The 15,509-nt window shown below is 42.1% G+C and overlaps 1 protein-coding gene across 2 annotated transcripts in view; it reads left to right on the forward strand.

Annotated features, from left to right (window-relative positions):
- Positions 1–15,509, forward strand: part of Fli1 (Fli-1 proto-oncogene, ETS transcription factor) — a 126,648-nt gene that overhangs the window by 92,947 nt on the left and 18,192 nt on the right. For both annotated transcript variants that reach the window (XM_077797791.1, XM_026392402.2), the window contains exon 5: positions 3,807–3,872. In XM_077797791.1, the coding sequence (XP_077653917.1) occupies positions 3,807–3,872 (66 nt within the window). The remainder of the gene's footprint in view (positions 1–3,806; positions 3,873–15,509) is intronic.

The raw sequence follows: 15,509 nt of genomic DNA on the forward strand, positions 1-15,509 counted from the left end.
AAGAAAGCACCCTCCTCCGCGGGTGGAGGTGGGGGTTGCCCCACACCTGCAAAGCTTCATGGTGCCCATTCCCATCTCCTTTCAGATCCCAGATTCTGTATCCAGGGACAGATGGACTCAAAAATGGAAAATTATCTTTTCCTGATGCTCTTACTTTGGGAAGGCAATTCCAATCAGCAGCAGTTACTTTGTGCATTTAAGAGAAAAATGTGCTGTGAAGAAATAAATATATACATGCATATATATCTACACACATATACATATGTACATACATCAAATAACCAAGTAAATGGATGTTCCCATTGACGTATAACATACAGAATATTGCAAAAATTGCAAGGGCACAGTTGGGGGAATTATCACAAAAATGCATTCACTCACTTTTATAGGCACCACCCATCCCAAGTCAAGGAGTAGAAGAGAGGCATACTCCCTCTCTCCATCACTACTAACTCTTCTCCCCAAAGTTAACCACCACCCTGCTTTTCAACACCAAACATGAGTTTTGCCAGTTTCTTTGATTTGGCTTAGAGGCTGCAGGAGCTGGTGGTGGACTGAGGATTTGTAGAGAGATCAGATGGGATCCTGCCTTCTGCGACTTCTGGCTGTGTGATCCTGAGCAAATAACTTGTCTTCTTTGAATGTTGATCTCCTCATCTGTAAAAGAGGGATTAATGTGATACTGACTTTGTATGACTCATGCAAGGACTAAGAGAGAGAATAGATAGAAAAGCGTCTGGCACATCATACATGCATTGTCCAAGGGCATTGGCTTCTGTCTTTCCCATTCTAGCCTGTTGACTCTGAGAAGTGGGGGTTAGGAAACCTTAAGAGATGAACAGCATGCTAGGTTGGCTCCAGGTCAGCCCAGAGAGGTCCTCAAAGCAGGAGAAATAAATTCAAAGCAACTAGGAAGGAGGCCTGACTCTAGGAAGGACTTTCCTGCATCAGAACAAGTTCCCTTATGAAAAGAGTTTCTATATCATTCTCTATAGCCTGGGGACCTGGTTTAAAAAATTAGAGAAGAGAATGTGGGTCCCTTGGGAGAGAGACAAGAGGCCTCTGGCCTGCCCCTCCTCAGGAATGAAACTTGAACCAAGAACAAACTTTGGGCAAAACCCTTTTCCTAGGTTGCCATGAAATATGTATTTCATGCAAGCTTTGGAGAGGTTATACGACCCTTTCTCTTGGCTTTCTGGGAGTTTCCTGTGGAATTCACATGTGCCCAAGGAAGAACTTTCACCAGGGGGGAAATTTAATAAATGTGGTTTATCTAAGCTTCGTGCTCTCCACTAACTTTGCACTAATGACTCAGGCATTTTGCTCCTCAGAGACTGTCATTTTTCTTTATTTGCTCCAGCAGTGAGGTTTCAGCCTCAGGGAGAGAATGTCGGGGACAGAGATGCAGACATTCTTTTATTCCTGAGATTCTTTTGAATTCCCTTGGAACATTTGATTCCTTTGCTTAACCTCCTTTCGGTCGCGGAGGATTATTTCTTATTGCAGCAGAACCCATTCATAACTCTAATTTCAAAAAGGCAAGACAAAGGCTCAGCAACCTCTCCTCTAAAGAGTTTTATCGTATGTAATTGTGGTGTCTTGGGAAAAGGGGAATAAAAATAGTAATGACAACAGCTAGCATTTATTGAGCACTTACTATGAACCAGGATCTGTTCTGAGCTTTACACACACAGAGGATTTTACTTAATCCTCACAACATCCCTATCAGGAAGGTTGTTACTATCAATCTCTTGTCCAGATGAGAGGTCTGTGGCTCGGATGAGATAAATGGATAGAGGTCATAAAGCTTATCATTGGTAAGAGGCAGGTCTAATTTTAAACTCATTTGCATAATGACCTCCACCAAAATGAAGTCATCCTAGCCCCACTTTATCACTGATATTCTTGAGAATGGAATCACCAAATGGTAGCCAATTCTTGGTATTGCATTCAGGTGACAGTGTCATTCATAAAACAGTCTCCACATATCTGCACTTTGGCATATAGCAGTCTCTAGGAGTTGCCCCACTCCTGGCTAGAACTGTTTCAGGACCAGAAGGAACAGTCACCCAAGCTAAAAGTCCTAGCAGTTGGAAGATTCTTCTAAAATCCGACTCCTCTCGGTCTGTTCTGGTAAGGCTCACAGCTTCTCTGAGGCACACAACCCCACGCCCACAGCTGGGTGAGGCAGTGAGGTGGCAGCCCTGCTTCAGCTTCCCCTCCATGGCGGGACTAAAAATAGGTGTGTCTGACAGCCCGTTCCCAGCCTGGCACCCCGTCAGTCCCCTCAGCCACGAGCAGCAGAAGGAAGGGCTGTTCAGAAAGACTGTCTCAGCCTCAAACACATGTGCTGAGCTTACGGTATCCTTTGTGAAAGCAGATCCCAGCCTTAGTTCTGATGGCGTTTTAAAATTTCCCCAGGAGAATCATGACAAGAATTCTTCAAACGCTTAAATTTTATAAAATAAAACCATTGCCTTCACTTTAAACAAAAGAATGAATCTAGTTTTAGGAGGAAAGGGAGAATGTATTTTATATGCGGCAACACAAACTGATATCCCTTCAAAATGCCTGGCCTGGTACAGAATAGGTATACATCAAAGTGTAACCTTAAAAAGACTGTGTGTCAGCACCTTGGGATGGCAGGAAGTTCAGTGCCTGGCTCCTCATGGTGAGTTGTGTTCTCTTAGACACAGGAAAAAGGCGGCAGAAGTTCCTATTTATAGTAGCACCATCCCACCCCCTTCCCAACTCCCAGTGTCCTCTCCACCAGTAATGAATATTCAAGCACCTGGGTCCCACCTGTAAAAGGACCAGAATATACAGAAACCCAAAGGATTCAGCAGGGATGGCTAGCACCAGGTTTTCCTCTAGGTTGTGGCAAACTATAAGCTGCAGGTCAAAAATCTGGCCCTCAGATAAAACAAAACAAAAACTAAGAAGAATGTACAAAGGAGACTGCATTTAGCCTCTAAAGCCTAAAATATGTACTAAATAGCCTCTATATTAAAAGTTTGCTGAACCTGCTCTAGTGAAATCTTTTCATTTTTCTGATGAACAAATCAAGATCTAGTCACTTATCCACCATCAGTTAGTGAGTTGGTAACAGATCCAAGACAGATCTGGGTGGACTGATTCTTAATCCTATGTGTCTTCCATAACATGGTCATGGAAGGACGTCAGGGTATGAACGTGGCCAACTCAGGAGGGAGTAGATTTATTTCTTCAACAAGTAGTCTGTTCTGATCTACCGTGGCCATAACTCCATAAGCTATTATACTCCTGCAGATTGGCTCTAAGCATATAAGTTGCTTTAGCTTATTCTTGCTCTCTGGACATCCTCTGTCTACTTTTCCTCTCTCCTTTTCCCCTCTTCTCCATTTTTGTGCCATCTCCTACTCTGAATCACAGAGCAATGATTTGATTTTAACTTGTATTAGTCAGCTTTCCTTTACTATAACAAATGTCTGAGATAATCAACTAATAAAGAGTAAAGGTTTATTTTGGCTTACAGTATTGGGTTTCAGTCTATGATCCATTGGCCCTGTTGCTTTGAGGCTGTGGATAAACATCATGATAGGAGCACATGCTTCCTTCACAAACAAGGGTCCCAGTATCACCTTCAAGGGCACACCCCCAGAGACTTCAAAACCTCCCATGAGGCTGCACCTCTTCAGTTAGGTTTTGCCAGCTCCCAATAGCTCCACACTGGGAGCTGAGCCTCTCAGTGGGCTTTGGGGGTACATTCTAGACCTAAACTATGGCATAATCTTTGTCCTTTTTTTTTTTTCCCCTTTGCTTTTCAGGTTCACTGTTGGCCTATAATACAACCTCCCACACAGACCAGTCCTCACGACTAAGTGTCAAAGAAGGTAAGTCTGTTTTCTCAAGCACTTAGAATTTTCTTCAGTCCCATACTGTTAAGATTGGGGTGGAAAACTTTAGATCTGCACACCAACTTCCTTGTTCCACTCAGTCTTTTCTGGCCTACAAGACAAGAAACCAAAGCTTTTCTCACTGTGCCACCAATTGTAAAGGCGACATTGAAGAAGGTTTTGAAATATCTTGTAATGATATCATAAAGATAAAACTTGAAGTTATTATTCCATAAAAGAATATGTGTTGACCCTGAAAAGAAATGAATAGTGCCTACTTTCAAAGCTAAAAGTTGGGGGTTTTCTCTTCTGAAGATAATGAAATAAAGATTTCAAGGATTTCAGCACAGCCATCTTTTAAGGTTCTTTTCCTAACAAATTTTAGTGGTATCAATTCATGGTTCAAATGGAGATTTGAGGATTTGATCTAGTCTGGTTTGGTTTGGTTTTATTTGGTTTGGTTCAGAGAGAAAGAAAACTGTCTCAGCAAATTACTTTTGCCAACAAGGATTTAGCACACATCACAATAGCATTTCTCAGCATCTTTATCAAATAATGTCATGAAGATTGGTCCTGACACTGCGTTAAATTTTAACCAAATGAATAACTCATGATTCCTGGTTAATGGAGGAAAAAAAATGTGAACAAATAGTTATTAGAAACTAGAGAAGGAGTGAAAAAAATATCTTTCTGAGATAAAAGAAAAATTCCATGGAGGAAGGGTTCTTGAGTGGGAGTTTTCAGAATGATAGGAGTATGGCAGCCAAACTCTCTCTCCTCCCCTATTTTCTTTTTTTTTTATTAGTTGCTCATGACAATACAATGATCTTGACATATCATACATTTGAATAAATTAACTCACACCTGTCATCGTATAGAATAAAGGCAGGTTTTGGTGTGTGTTGCATATTGCGTAGAGCAGAACAATGTTTCGGAGATGCACCAGGCTCTTCTGAGGGAAGAGACCGTTTGGTTCAGTATCTTCATGGGATGCAGAGAAAACAGAGACCCAAACAGCCCCTGGGTCTTGTCCAAGGCTACATCTTTGATCACACAGGACTTGACATTTGCTGTTAAGACTCTATAATTTAACAATGACCAGAACATTTATTTAATGCAAGAAATATAGATTATAATGAATCTACTTTTAAACATTTGTGTTTTTCAATTGTTCCCTTCTTCTCTCCTATCCCACCGAGGGCCAGTCCTGCTTCTGCTATTGTATATTCTTTCCAAATCAGATCTATTGAATCACATCATGAAAACTGAAGTTGTGTTGACTCATTCTACATTCTAAGCCAAACTTGACTTGATGACCTATTTTAACATCAGGTTTCAAATGTCTATAAGAGAGAACATCTATTTTTGAGGCAAATATATTTGAGGTCAGGGAAGCTTTGGCTTCCTTTGGGAAAACCACTCTCTCCCCTGAGCCTCAGTTGCCTGTCAAGTGCAGGGGCTGAACTAAGTCAGTAGGAGCCAAGCCTGATTTGGGAGTTCTTATTGAGTCTCACTTATTAAGTTTCATTTCATTTGCAGATTTGGAAGGAAGCAAGAGAGAGACAAAGGAAAGGAATCATTGGAAGGAAGAGGAGGGGGTAGGGAGGGGAGAAAGAAATGAAGGAAAGAATAAAGAAAGGAAGGAGGTAGGCAGTGAAGGAAGTTAAATCTTCCCATTGCTAAATGAAGATTCAAGGTTACAACCTACAGGTAACTGACCACCTCAGAAAGAACCAGTGAGGCTCTGGGGCAGGCAGAGCCAGTGGGAGATTTAGTACTGAGCTTAAAACACAGGTTTTAGTTTGGAAACTGGGTTAGGTAAGTGGAAATGTGTTGTTAACCTACCATGTCCTCTCTGGGGTGTCAACCCTCAGCCCTCTTCTCTGCAACACTGCATCCCTGACCATCTCTGGGAACACATTTGCAAGGCTTCTGCCTTATTCAGGCTGATTGCAAGAGCAGCCCACTCTTCCTGGGTAGCAACCCCTCTTCTGAAATGAATTAACCGGAGTATCCAGGCAAACGCACACAGCCAGGGCCCCATTCAGGTAGTGCTGGGCATTTATCTCCCAGCATCAGCCCTGGCCTCTAGAGTCTATTAAGTCTGGGCTTTGCAGGTGCATCTTTTGTCCCCTATAAAGCTCTCCACTTGAGCCGCCTTGCTCCTCTATCGCCTCCCCCCTGGAGAGATGGTCTGAATCTGTCTGAACAACCCAGCAAGCCACAAAACAAAGTGCATTAGCAAGACAAAGCTTACCAGGCTCCTCTCTGCCTCCCTTTCACCCTCCTCCCCACCTCTCCATCTCTCTTCTCTAATAGCTATGTTTATTTTTTAAAAAAATAATAAATGGAAAAAGAAAAAGGAGACATTCTGCTGCAACCTTGGCTCCATCTTCTTTGAATAATAACACATACATAGCCCCAGAAAAACTCAGAGTTGCTGTGGGTGGGTATAGACCTGCACACACGCGCACTCCCCAAAGGGCAGGTGCTGGTATCAGGTGCAAAGCAAAGAAGTTGAGGAAAAGATGTCTATTAATGTGTCTTCAAAGAGCTTATCAAATTAGAATGCCTCTTTACTTTAAAATGGCATAATCACTCTTCCAGCTTGCCTTTTAAAATTATAGCTGCAATTCTTAAGGGTTATTTGTTGCCCAGACATTTAAGACTTAGTTTTAAAAATTAATTTATAGCAATCTTTATTATCTTGCACTAAGTATTCTGGAGACATGAATCAGACCCAGCTAGAGTAGGGGTGCTCTCCCCATTTTTGGTCATCCAAGTTAATGCACTTAAATAAATAAATGAGTATGGAAGTAACTATTGCTTATTTGCCAGATCAGGCATAGGGTCACTTCTACAGGATTTTGGAAAACAGTGGACACTTTCATGTACTTTTCTTTTGAGGCTTGCATCATCCCTGTGAGTTAATTATTGTTATCGCCATTTTATAGATCCATATCAAGTGACTCACAGCTATTAGATGGCAGAGTAGGGACTCAAAGCCAGGTTACAGGACTAAAAGTTCCTCAGTCCCTAAATGCTGATTTCACAGAAGTGAAGCAGAATAGTGGCTACTAGAGGCTGGGAAAGGTGTGGAGAGAGGATCGCTGATGGGTACAAGGGTATAGTTGGAGAGGAGGAATAGCATAGTAGGCTAACTAGGGTTGATATCAATTAATTGAATATTACAAAAGAGCTAGTAGAGAGGATATTGAATAATACAAATCCTCAATACAAATAATGGTAAATGTTTGAGGTGATGGATGTGCCAATTACCCTGATCTGATCAGTGCACAATGTATAACCTATATTGAAATGTCACTCTGTACTCCATAAATATGTACAATTATTTTGCATCATTTAAAATTTTTCAAAAAATTAAATGCCTCTTTTCAGATGGTCTTCCTAATGAATAGGCATTTCCTTCTAGTTGCCTTTTCATAAAAACAATACCTAGCCTCAATATAATTTGAACAAAAAGATGATTTTTTTTTTTTTACATTCTTTTTCCGGCCCTGCAGTTTCCCAGGGTCACCTCCAGCTACATGCCTAAGAGTTCTCATTTTCTGAAGATGAACTCATACACAACCTCTGCTTAGCAACACCCTCTGGTCCTGACTTCACAAAGGAACACGTGGAGATCTTTGTAAAACACTGAGCCCTAGGACAAATATTAATACAACTCCAGTCATAGGAGACACCTAGAACAGTCAAATTCAAAGAGATGGAAAGTACATGAAGGTTACCAGAGGTTCAGAAAGGAGAGTGCCACTGAACTATATACACTTAAAAGTGGTTGAAATGGTAAAATTTGGATCATACATGTTTTGCTAAAGCAAAAAAAAAAAAAAAGATTAAAAAGCCTGGCCCAAACATGACGGATTAATTCTGAATCTCCAGGAGTGCCTATGAGGCCTTAGAATTTGTTTTTTAAAGTTCTCCAGGCTGGGCTGGAGATGTGGCTCAGCGGTAGCGCGCTCGCCTGGCATGCTTGCGGCCCGGGTTCGATCCTCAGCACCACATACCAACAAAGATGTTGTGTCCACCGAGAACTAAAAAAATAAATAAATATTAAAAATTCTCTCTCTCTCTCTCTCTCTCTCTCTCTCTCTCTCTCTCTCCTCTCTCACTCTCTCTCCTCTCTCACTCTCTCTTTAAAAAAAAAAAAATTAAAAAAAAAATAAAGTTCTCCAGGTTACTCCTGCCCTGCAGCCAGCTTTAAAGCCCTGCTTTGTAGCACACAGACACGCCAGAAAGAGGGTAAGGAGACAGACTCATCTCAGAGCCAGACCAGGTGATTTTGGAGATACACTGGGATGTTGATCTTGACCTTGTTTGTCCCCACATCATCCCAAACCCAGAACCTATGGATATATTGATAAAACCATGAGGGCGCATGCTTAGGTTTTCCATCACTGTTATTGATGATGATGTACTCATTACCAATTTTGACATCTTTATATTCATTCAGCACTTCACATTTTAGAAATCTCATTCTGCTACATCTCTATTTGGTCCTTTAAAAAGGAGATATTGTATTGCATACTTGATTTTACAGGACACTGAGGTTCTAGAAGTTAGGTGATCTATCCAAGTATTTATGGTCCCAGAGCTACTGACTCTGTGCTTCCTTCTCTCAGGTTCTCCAGGCTGCAGACCTGAGCGTGCTGCTCTGATAGCAGGTCAGAGCTTCTCTGTTTTTCTGGGGAAACCCAGCCTGGGGGCCTTCCCAGTGTGCTCAGCTGGAATAGCAGTAGGCAAGAATCAGCAGATGTCTTCTTTAGGGCTGCTGTGCACGCCTAAGCCCTCATTTCCTTAGCTCCTCATGCCGAATCTGTTTAAATACCTCTGACTCCCCAGAAGACAGAGGATATTGAGCTCTTTGTTTATTAACTCCTGGAACTCATAAACCCAACAAGGGCCAGCAGTGCGCTGAGCTGCTAGCCCCAGCCTGGGAGCATTTCAGAACCTGTTTCTGAGTCAAAAACCAAAAACCTCGGCCCACTGAGGGTAGATCGTCTGCCTGCAGAATCACCATCACCAGCAATTGCCTTAGCTAATGGATAAACAGTCTGTCTCTACTGGCTAAGAATGGAAAGGAGAGGGGGCTGGGAAGGGGGGAAGAAATTACCTCTCTGTGTTCTCTATAGTAAACCTAACTTGGACTGAAGACCAGGCTAACAAGTGCCTTGCTTCTCTCAAAGAGATTTCTTGATGGCAGGGGCTGTGAATATACTAACAGCCTCCTCTTTGCAGCCCTTTATTGTTTGCAGAGTGTTTTATTGTCTATTAATTCATCAGTGCAGAGCCCTTCTGCCAACACCATCACCATGAGACAGCAAGGCTGTACTGTTATTATACCCATTTTGTAGATAATGAAAACAAGGCTCAGAGCTAACAGCATTTCTTAGAAGTAACCCCAAGTCTTAGGTTCTTTTCTCCCTCCAGGCTGTTTCCCACATTATTATCTCAGCATATTTAATTCAGGCATCTGACAGCTTCTTAAGCATTCTTTAATTAATGCCCCAATTTACTAAGGGCAGGTGTTCATCTCATATTTCAGTATTACAGCATATTAAGTACTCGTGCTCTGGACTCAGACTGTGACTTTGGTTTCCCCATGTATAAAATGAAGATAATTATAGTACCCTTTAAAAGATGATGCAGTACTCATAAATCAGCATGATGTCTGATATATTCAACAAATGTTATAATAAGGCATTATTATCTAGAGTAAAACTTATAATAGTAATTAACATTATTGCAGAAATATAATATGTTTGAGGGCTTACCAGTTGCTAATACTGTGAAGGGCCATAAATGGGTCACAAAGGGCTATGCAGGATACTGTATCATGTGTAAGACAACCAGGTGGTTTAAAAATTTATTAGGGAGAGGCACCTATAAAATAGAATAACAAAATTGCATGTAATCAAATATAAAAATGCATGTTACAGATAAGAAGTCCTCTGAGGATACTGAGGGGATGAAAATCAGCAAGTACTTTTTAGTTGAATATCCACTAGAACAGCTACTCCAAACTTTTTATATGACAGAGGGATCTAAGAGTGAGGTCACACAGGGAGTGAAAACAATTATATGTAAGTCATGTATTGTTAATCTGAAAAACTCTAAAATCTAAATCACTTCTGGTCCCAAGCATTTCAATAAGGGATATTCAATTTCTATAAATATATTTATGCATTGGCAGGTATTGTAGATCTCTGGTACACCTTAGTCAGGAGTGGACCTAAATTCTGGGAGTCATGCCCTCCTATACCTCATTCATTCATTCAGTCTGTCAGTCATTCTTCATTTATTAAGAATCTACTCAGTACAGAACACTAGGCTGAACCCTGAAAATATAGTGAGCCCAGTACTGACCCTCAAGAGGCTCTAGTCAAATAGACAGGTAAAGAAGGAAAGAAATGCTGTGTGTTGGAATGTGAGTGATACATCACCAAACCTTTCCATTCTCCCTGCACTTATATTCTCTGTGGAGGTAACCTCTGTGGTTTAATTTGAGAAGTTATGATGGAAGATGGAGACCTCTAGAAACACACAGTGTAGTAGAGCTAGCGATGGATGGTTATCTAAACAAAGTCAGGGTGGACGCCAAAGAAACTATGGGTGTGGGTCTGGGTACATAGAGGACTGTGTCATTTCAGGTTGGATCTTGAAGAAGGGAGCCCAGGTGAGTCCCTGTGAGAGCCAGCAAGGCCCACAAGTGACATGGATCTGAGGAAGAGAGCCTTGAGGACCTAAGCAACAGTGACTTCCTAGGAACTGGGAGATGGAGGAAGGTTAGATGTTACCTTGGAGACAGGAGGCTCAGCAAAGGAGCTGGGAGCCAGAGATTTGCCTCAAAATCATCATAGCCAAAGTGGGCAGTGCAGCTACAGAAAGATTGGGGGCAAGTTGTATTTGTTCCGGGAGGGTGATAGGCCCTCAGGGCTTCATTAGCCTTTTCTACTTTTATGTAGCTTTGAAATTTTCCATAACTTTAAAGGATGCCTTGAGAAGTTTTGTTTTGATGAGAGAATATTTAAAGAGCAGAGAATCTTGGTTCCCAATGCTATGTACCCAAGGGTCACACAGTGAGAGAGGGCAAAGTGTTTTCAGGTTCAGCACTTTGGAAGGACAGCTTCTGGCAGCATAGTGTGCATTTGTGTGTGCGTGGGAAGGCAGTGAGTCTAGAGCTCAGGGCACACATGGCTGGGGGTTTGGGGGGCTCGTGTAGCTCAGTGATGGGGTGATCGACATGGAACATGTGCGCCCAGAGGAAAAGCCCTGTAATACTGTGAGGTAATCTCCTGTTCTTTTCAGGGAGTAAACATCTCCTGTGTAGCAGGTTGTGTGGCTGCACAGTCTCCATCTATATCACCAGATGTGAGGTATAGAGGCCTCACTGGAGAGCCTGCTAAGAACTTTGTCATTATATGTTTTTCCTTTATGATGAAATACCCCTAATTCATTTTTAGCAATAGCAGGGGTGGTTGCTAGATGTGTGTGTGTGTGTGTGTGTGCGCGCGCGCGTGCATCGGCACACACACTATTTCTGTGGTCCAAAGACAAGATTTATGATTATGGAATAGACAGTAGTTTGCTCTCTCCATTTTAGTTTTAAAAATTGTTTTCCTTTGGAATTCCAGAGCTAATGTTTTGTCTGCTTTCTATCTGACTCTCTTTGGGGAGGTGTGTGTGTGTGTGTGTGTGTGTGTGTGTGTGTGTGTGTCTGTCTGTCTGTCTGTGTGTTTCTTTTTATTTTATCACAAGAGAGAGAAAGAGATTGGGGGGGAGAGAGAGAGAGAGAGAGAGAGAAAGAGAGAGAGAGGGAGGGAGGGAGGGAGGGAGAGGGAGAGAGAGAGAGAGAGAAAGAGAGGGAGAGGGAAAAAGAGAGACTGGAAACAAAGAATCCTTGTCTCTAAGCCCTAGCAGGCAGGAAACCCCAATCCCGAGGGAATTTATCCAGCCAGCCCTGTCCCGGAGTCAGACTCCAGCCCTCTGAATTCAATTTGACAGCTTGTCTGGGACACTTTCTAAGTAACCATTATCCTTCCTTTCTCTAAGTAAAAGAACTGTTATTCCTTTCCGTGGGTGTGCTGTGTGCACTGTTATTGCACACGTGTGGTTATATGGTGACGGGGACACACTTTCTCTAAATTATTGGAAACAGTTAGCATGTTTTCTAAGACAAGTGTAAATTTGTTCCAGGATAATGAGGCAAAAGACTTTTAGTATTAGGCCATTGCCTCTTTAGAGGCAGTCCTATTTCAGCAGAAGAGAAATTTTGTTGGGGTGTTGGGCGTATGCATTTCATTTCTTTGAGAATTCCTTTGAAACTGACACAGACAAAAGTGCCCTCTGATGACCAGTGCCCTTAGTCTCTGCATAGACTGACAGATGATAATTGTGAATAAATGTGTCACCATACATCTTATTGTAATGGGAACTCAAATGTACACTTATGACCGCAGCAAGGCAGAGGTTATGGGGACAGGCAGGCACAATGAGAGGTGACTGCCTAGAGTTCAAAGGGTGCCCTGTTCTGTCTGGAAATGGGGCCATACTAGGCCCTGGTGACTTTGCTGTCATGTTGGGAGGGACTGTGCACAGCCACCCTTCCAGCCTATTTGTATTTGAAGACCATCCAGAGGCAGTTCTGTAGGATCAGTCCAGGCATAAGTTCCAGAACAATCTGGATGACCTTGAAGCTTAGAAATGCCACAGTTTTTCCCAATAGGATTTTTGTATTTTACCTGTTTACATTCTGACCAAAAGATTTGCCCTTCAAATAGGAATCGATTCCTGTAGTCTGTCTGTAAGTACAATATGGACTGCTTCAACATTCTCTCCTTGCCTAGTATACCCTTCCTCCCCTGCCTCACCCCCAACCCCACTACAGTCCATATTCTAGGAAACCACACACACCTTTAAAGCTCCAGTCAGATGGTGCTGCCTTGTTTATAGTCCCATCTGCCCCTTCCCCAAGGTGCTTTGAAATCAATTTCATTTGAAAAATGAGGGCTGAAGATGGATAGCAGTCTGATAAATCAAGCTGTACAAATTACAGACAAGCAACCCTCTGTCCTTGTAAGCTTCATAGCTCTGTGGTTCTCAACAAGGAGTAAAAAAGAAATCAGAGTCATTTGGGGATGCACCTCAAAGACACTTGCCAGGATGTTCAAGGGACCTACCCTGCCCCACCCACCCTCCTGCATAAATTCTGCAGTGTACCTGGTAGGTGAAAAAGCAGGCAGGACATTGTGTTCTTAGAATAAGCACCTTTTGTTGCTTCTGAAATGTTCTCACCTCTTTGCTCCAGCATTGTGAGCTAGAGTTTTAGTCAGCACTTAATGAAGAAGACTTGTAGCTCCCTAGCTCACATCAGCATCCTTCCTGCCACCATGGGTCTACTTCTTCACCCCCAACCCCTGTGCCAGAAGGCACCAGTCCCAGACCCATTCCTACTGCTCAGAAGTCCCCCCTTAGACCTTCCTCTTTCCTCAGGCATGTCTTCTTCGGTCTTTATGCCTACCAAAGATGCTCTTAGACGCTCCCTGGAGGGGGGAAAAAAAAGGACCTGGCAGTACTCATTTGCTCTGCAATGTTAATGACAACGACAACAAATTCATGAGCCCTGATGCGTTTTAATAAAAGAATGTGATTTTGTGTGAGCCTTGAAGGGTAGGAGAAGGTGTGAGGCTGTGGAAAGGTAGTTGTGGGTGACTTGGCCCCCTGAGCAGGCTTCCAACCAGACTCAGCCTCGGACTACACCTCCCACACAGCTAGGGAGGGGCCCTGAGACTGTAGCGCTCAGAGGCCTGGACTCCACTATGCTGATAGACTAGTTTTTCAGTGGCAGTTCATACTTCTGAAGTAGACCTTCCAGGTTTTGCATTCCGAATTCATCTCTAGACTCTGGGCAATGACTATTTCAGTCCTGCCATGTCTACCAAGTTTCACTTTGACTTGGGCTCTCATCCCAGTCCCGATGACAAAGCTAAGACTCAAAATGAAATTGGTCTTAGTTAATGTAGCTGTATCAGCACTGCCATGTGGTCTGGCTTTGTAACTAAATGTGGCCCCTATTGGCTGTGTTCAGGAACAGGAGTCCAAAATACCTTGAAATAAAGGGAGGGTCCATGGGGTTCCAGACGACCCACTGGTGGCCACCTCTTCAAAGACTATCCTAAACATGTTTTGCCTGTATGTTGATTTAGAAATCCCATGATAGGGAGGTAGTTTGGAGGGCCATGGTTATTAGAAAATATAGGCAAGTCCTTCATATGCAGGGGTTCCATGTGCACAGATTCAAACAACCACAGACTGAAAATATTTGGGAGAAGAAATGCATCTGTACTGAACCTATACAGATTTTTATTTGTCATTATTCCCTAAATAATACAGTATAATAACTATTTACCTTATATCAGGTACATGAGAAATCCAGAGGTGACTTAAGATATATGAGAGAATGTGCATAGGCTATATACAAATAATACATTCTTTCATGTAAGGATTTGAGCATTTGTGGACTTGGAGATACAAAGCGATGACTATATTCTTGAAAAGCTTGTTTAGTCCCATGCTCATAAACCAAATTCTCTCTAGCCAGCTATCACATATCCATTATCTGTATATGTATTTGTCTGTCTCTTGTTCTACCTACTGTCTATCTGGAGAAAGAGAGACAGAGGAGCTTCTCTCAGGCCAGTCAGGGGTACCAGGGCTCAGGGCATCTTCTCAAGAGAAGCCAAGGTACACATAATATCATTTGCTATTTTCATACCAAAATCTTTCCTAAGCTCTTTTCATAGATGTAACAACTTCCTTTCTTCAGGGAAGCCACAATCTAAGATGATAGGGAGCTTTCGTACTGTGAAATATCCCTGTGGAAGAAGGCGAAGTCTTCAAGAAAGAAATCCTGGGGCTACACTAACCAGGACAGGAATGGTCTATTCCTCTCTGGTCTTTGGGAACAATAAACTCCCACACATGAGGATCAAGAAGTTTCACACGGCTCTTTAATCAAGTTTGAATTTTTGTCAGGCATAATCTAAAGAGAATATGATAACGTTAAGTGGGACAATTACTTTGTCAAAATCCAACACGCTCTTCAATGCCTGATTCATTCCTTCAGCCTCCAGCTCTATTTTTCCTTATCCCTCAGACTACAGCCTCTTTACTGAACTCCCCACATTCATAGCTATTTATGAACCTAATTGCAGATTACCTTTTAGTCTCTAATTATGAATTTGGTCCTGTATTCTTTCTTCCAGTCCTGTAGATATTTGGTAAATACCATTGACAGTTGATGGATTTATTGGGAAGGAGAAAAATCTAGTCTTTGTTAATTTAATTAAATTTACTCAGTCTTCTATTACCACTAAAGAAAGAATGAGAAGAAAATAGCTTTGATTAGCACAAGAAAGGTTAACTTCTTGTCTCCTGTGAAGGAAACTCTGGAGCAGAATAGTATGTAGCTACTATTGTAGCAACTCCTTAGGATACTTTGAAATATATAAAGTGCTCTCACATGCATGACCTTATTTATTCTCTAAAGATCCCTGTGAGCACTAAATTCACTGTTTCCTTTTTTTTTTTTTTACAAACTTTTAAATTTAGGAA

Source organism: Urocitellus parryii, chromosome 4 (assembly GCF_045843805.1).
Source record: "Urocitellus parryii isolate mUroPar1 chromosome 4, mUroPar1.hap1, whole genome shotgun sequence".
In the NCBI taxonomy this organism is placed as follows: Eukaryota; Metazoa; Chordata; class Mammalia; order Rodentia; family Sciuridae; genus Urocitellus; species Urocitellus parryii.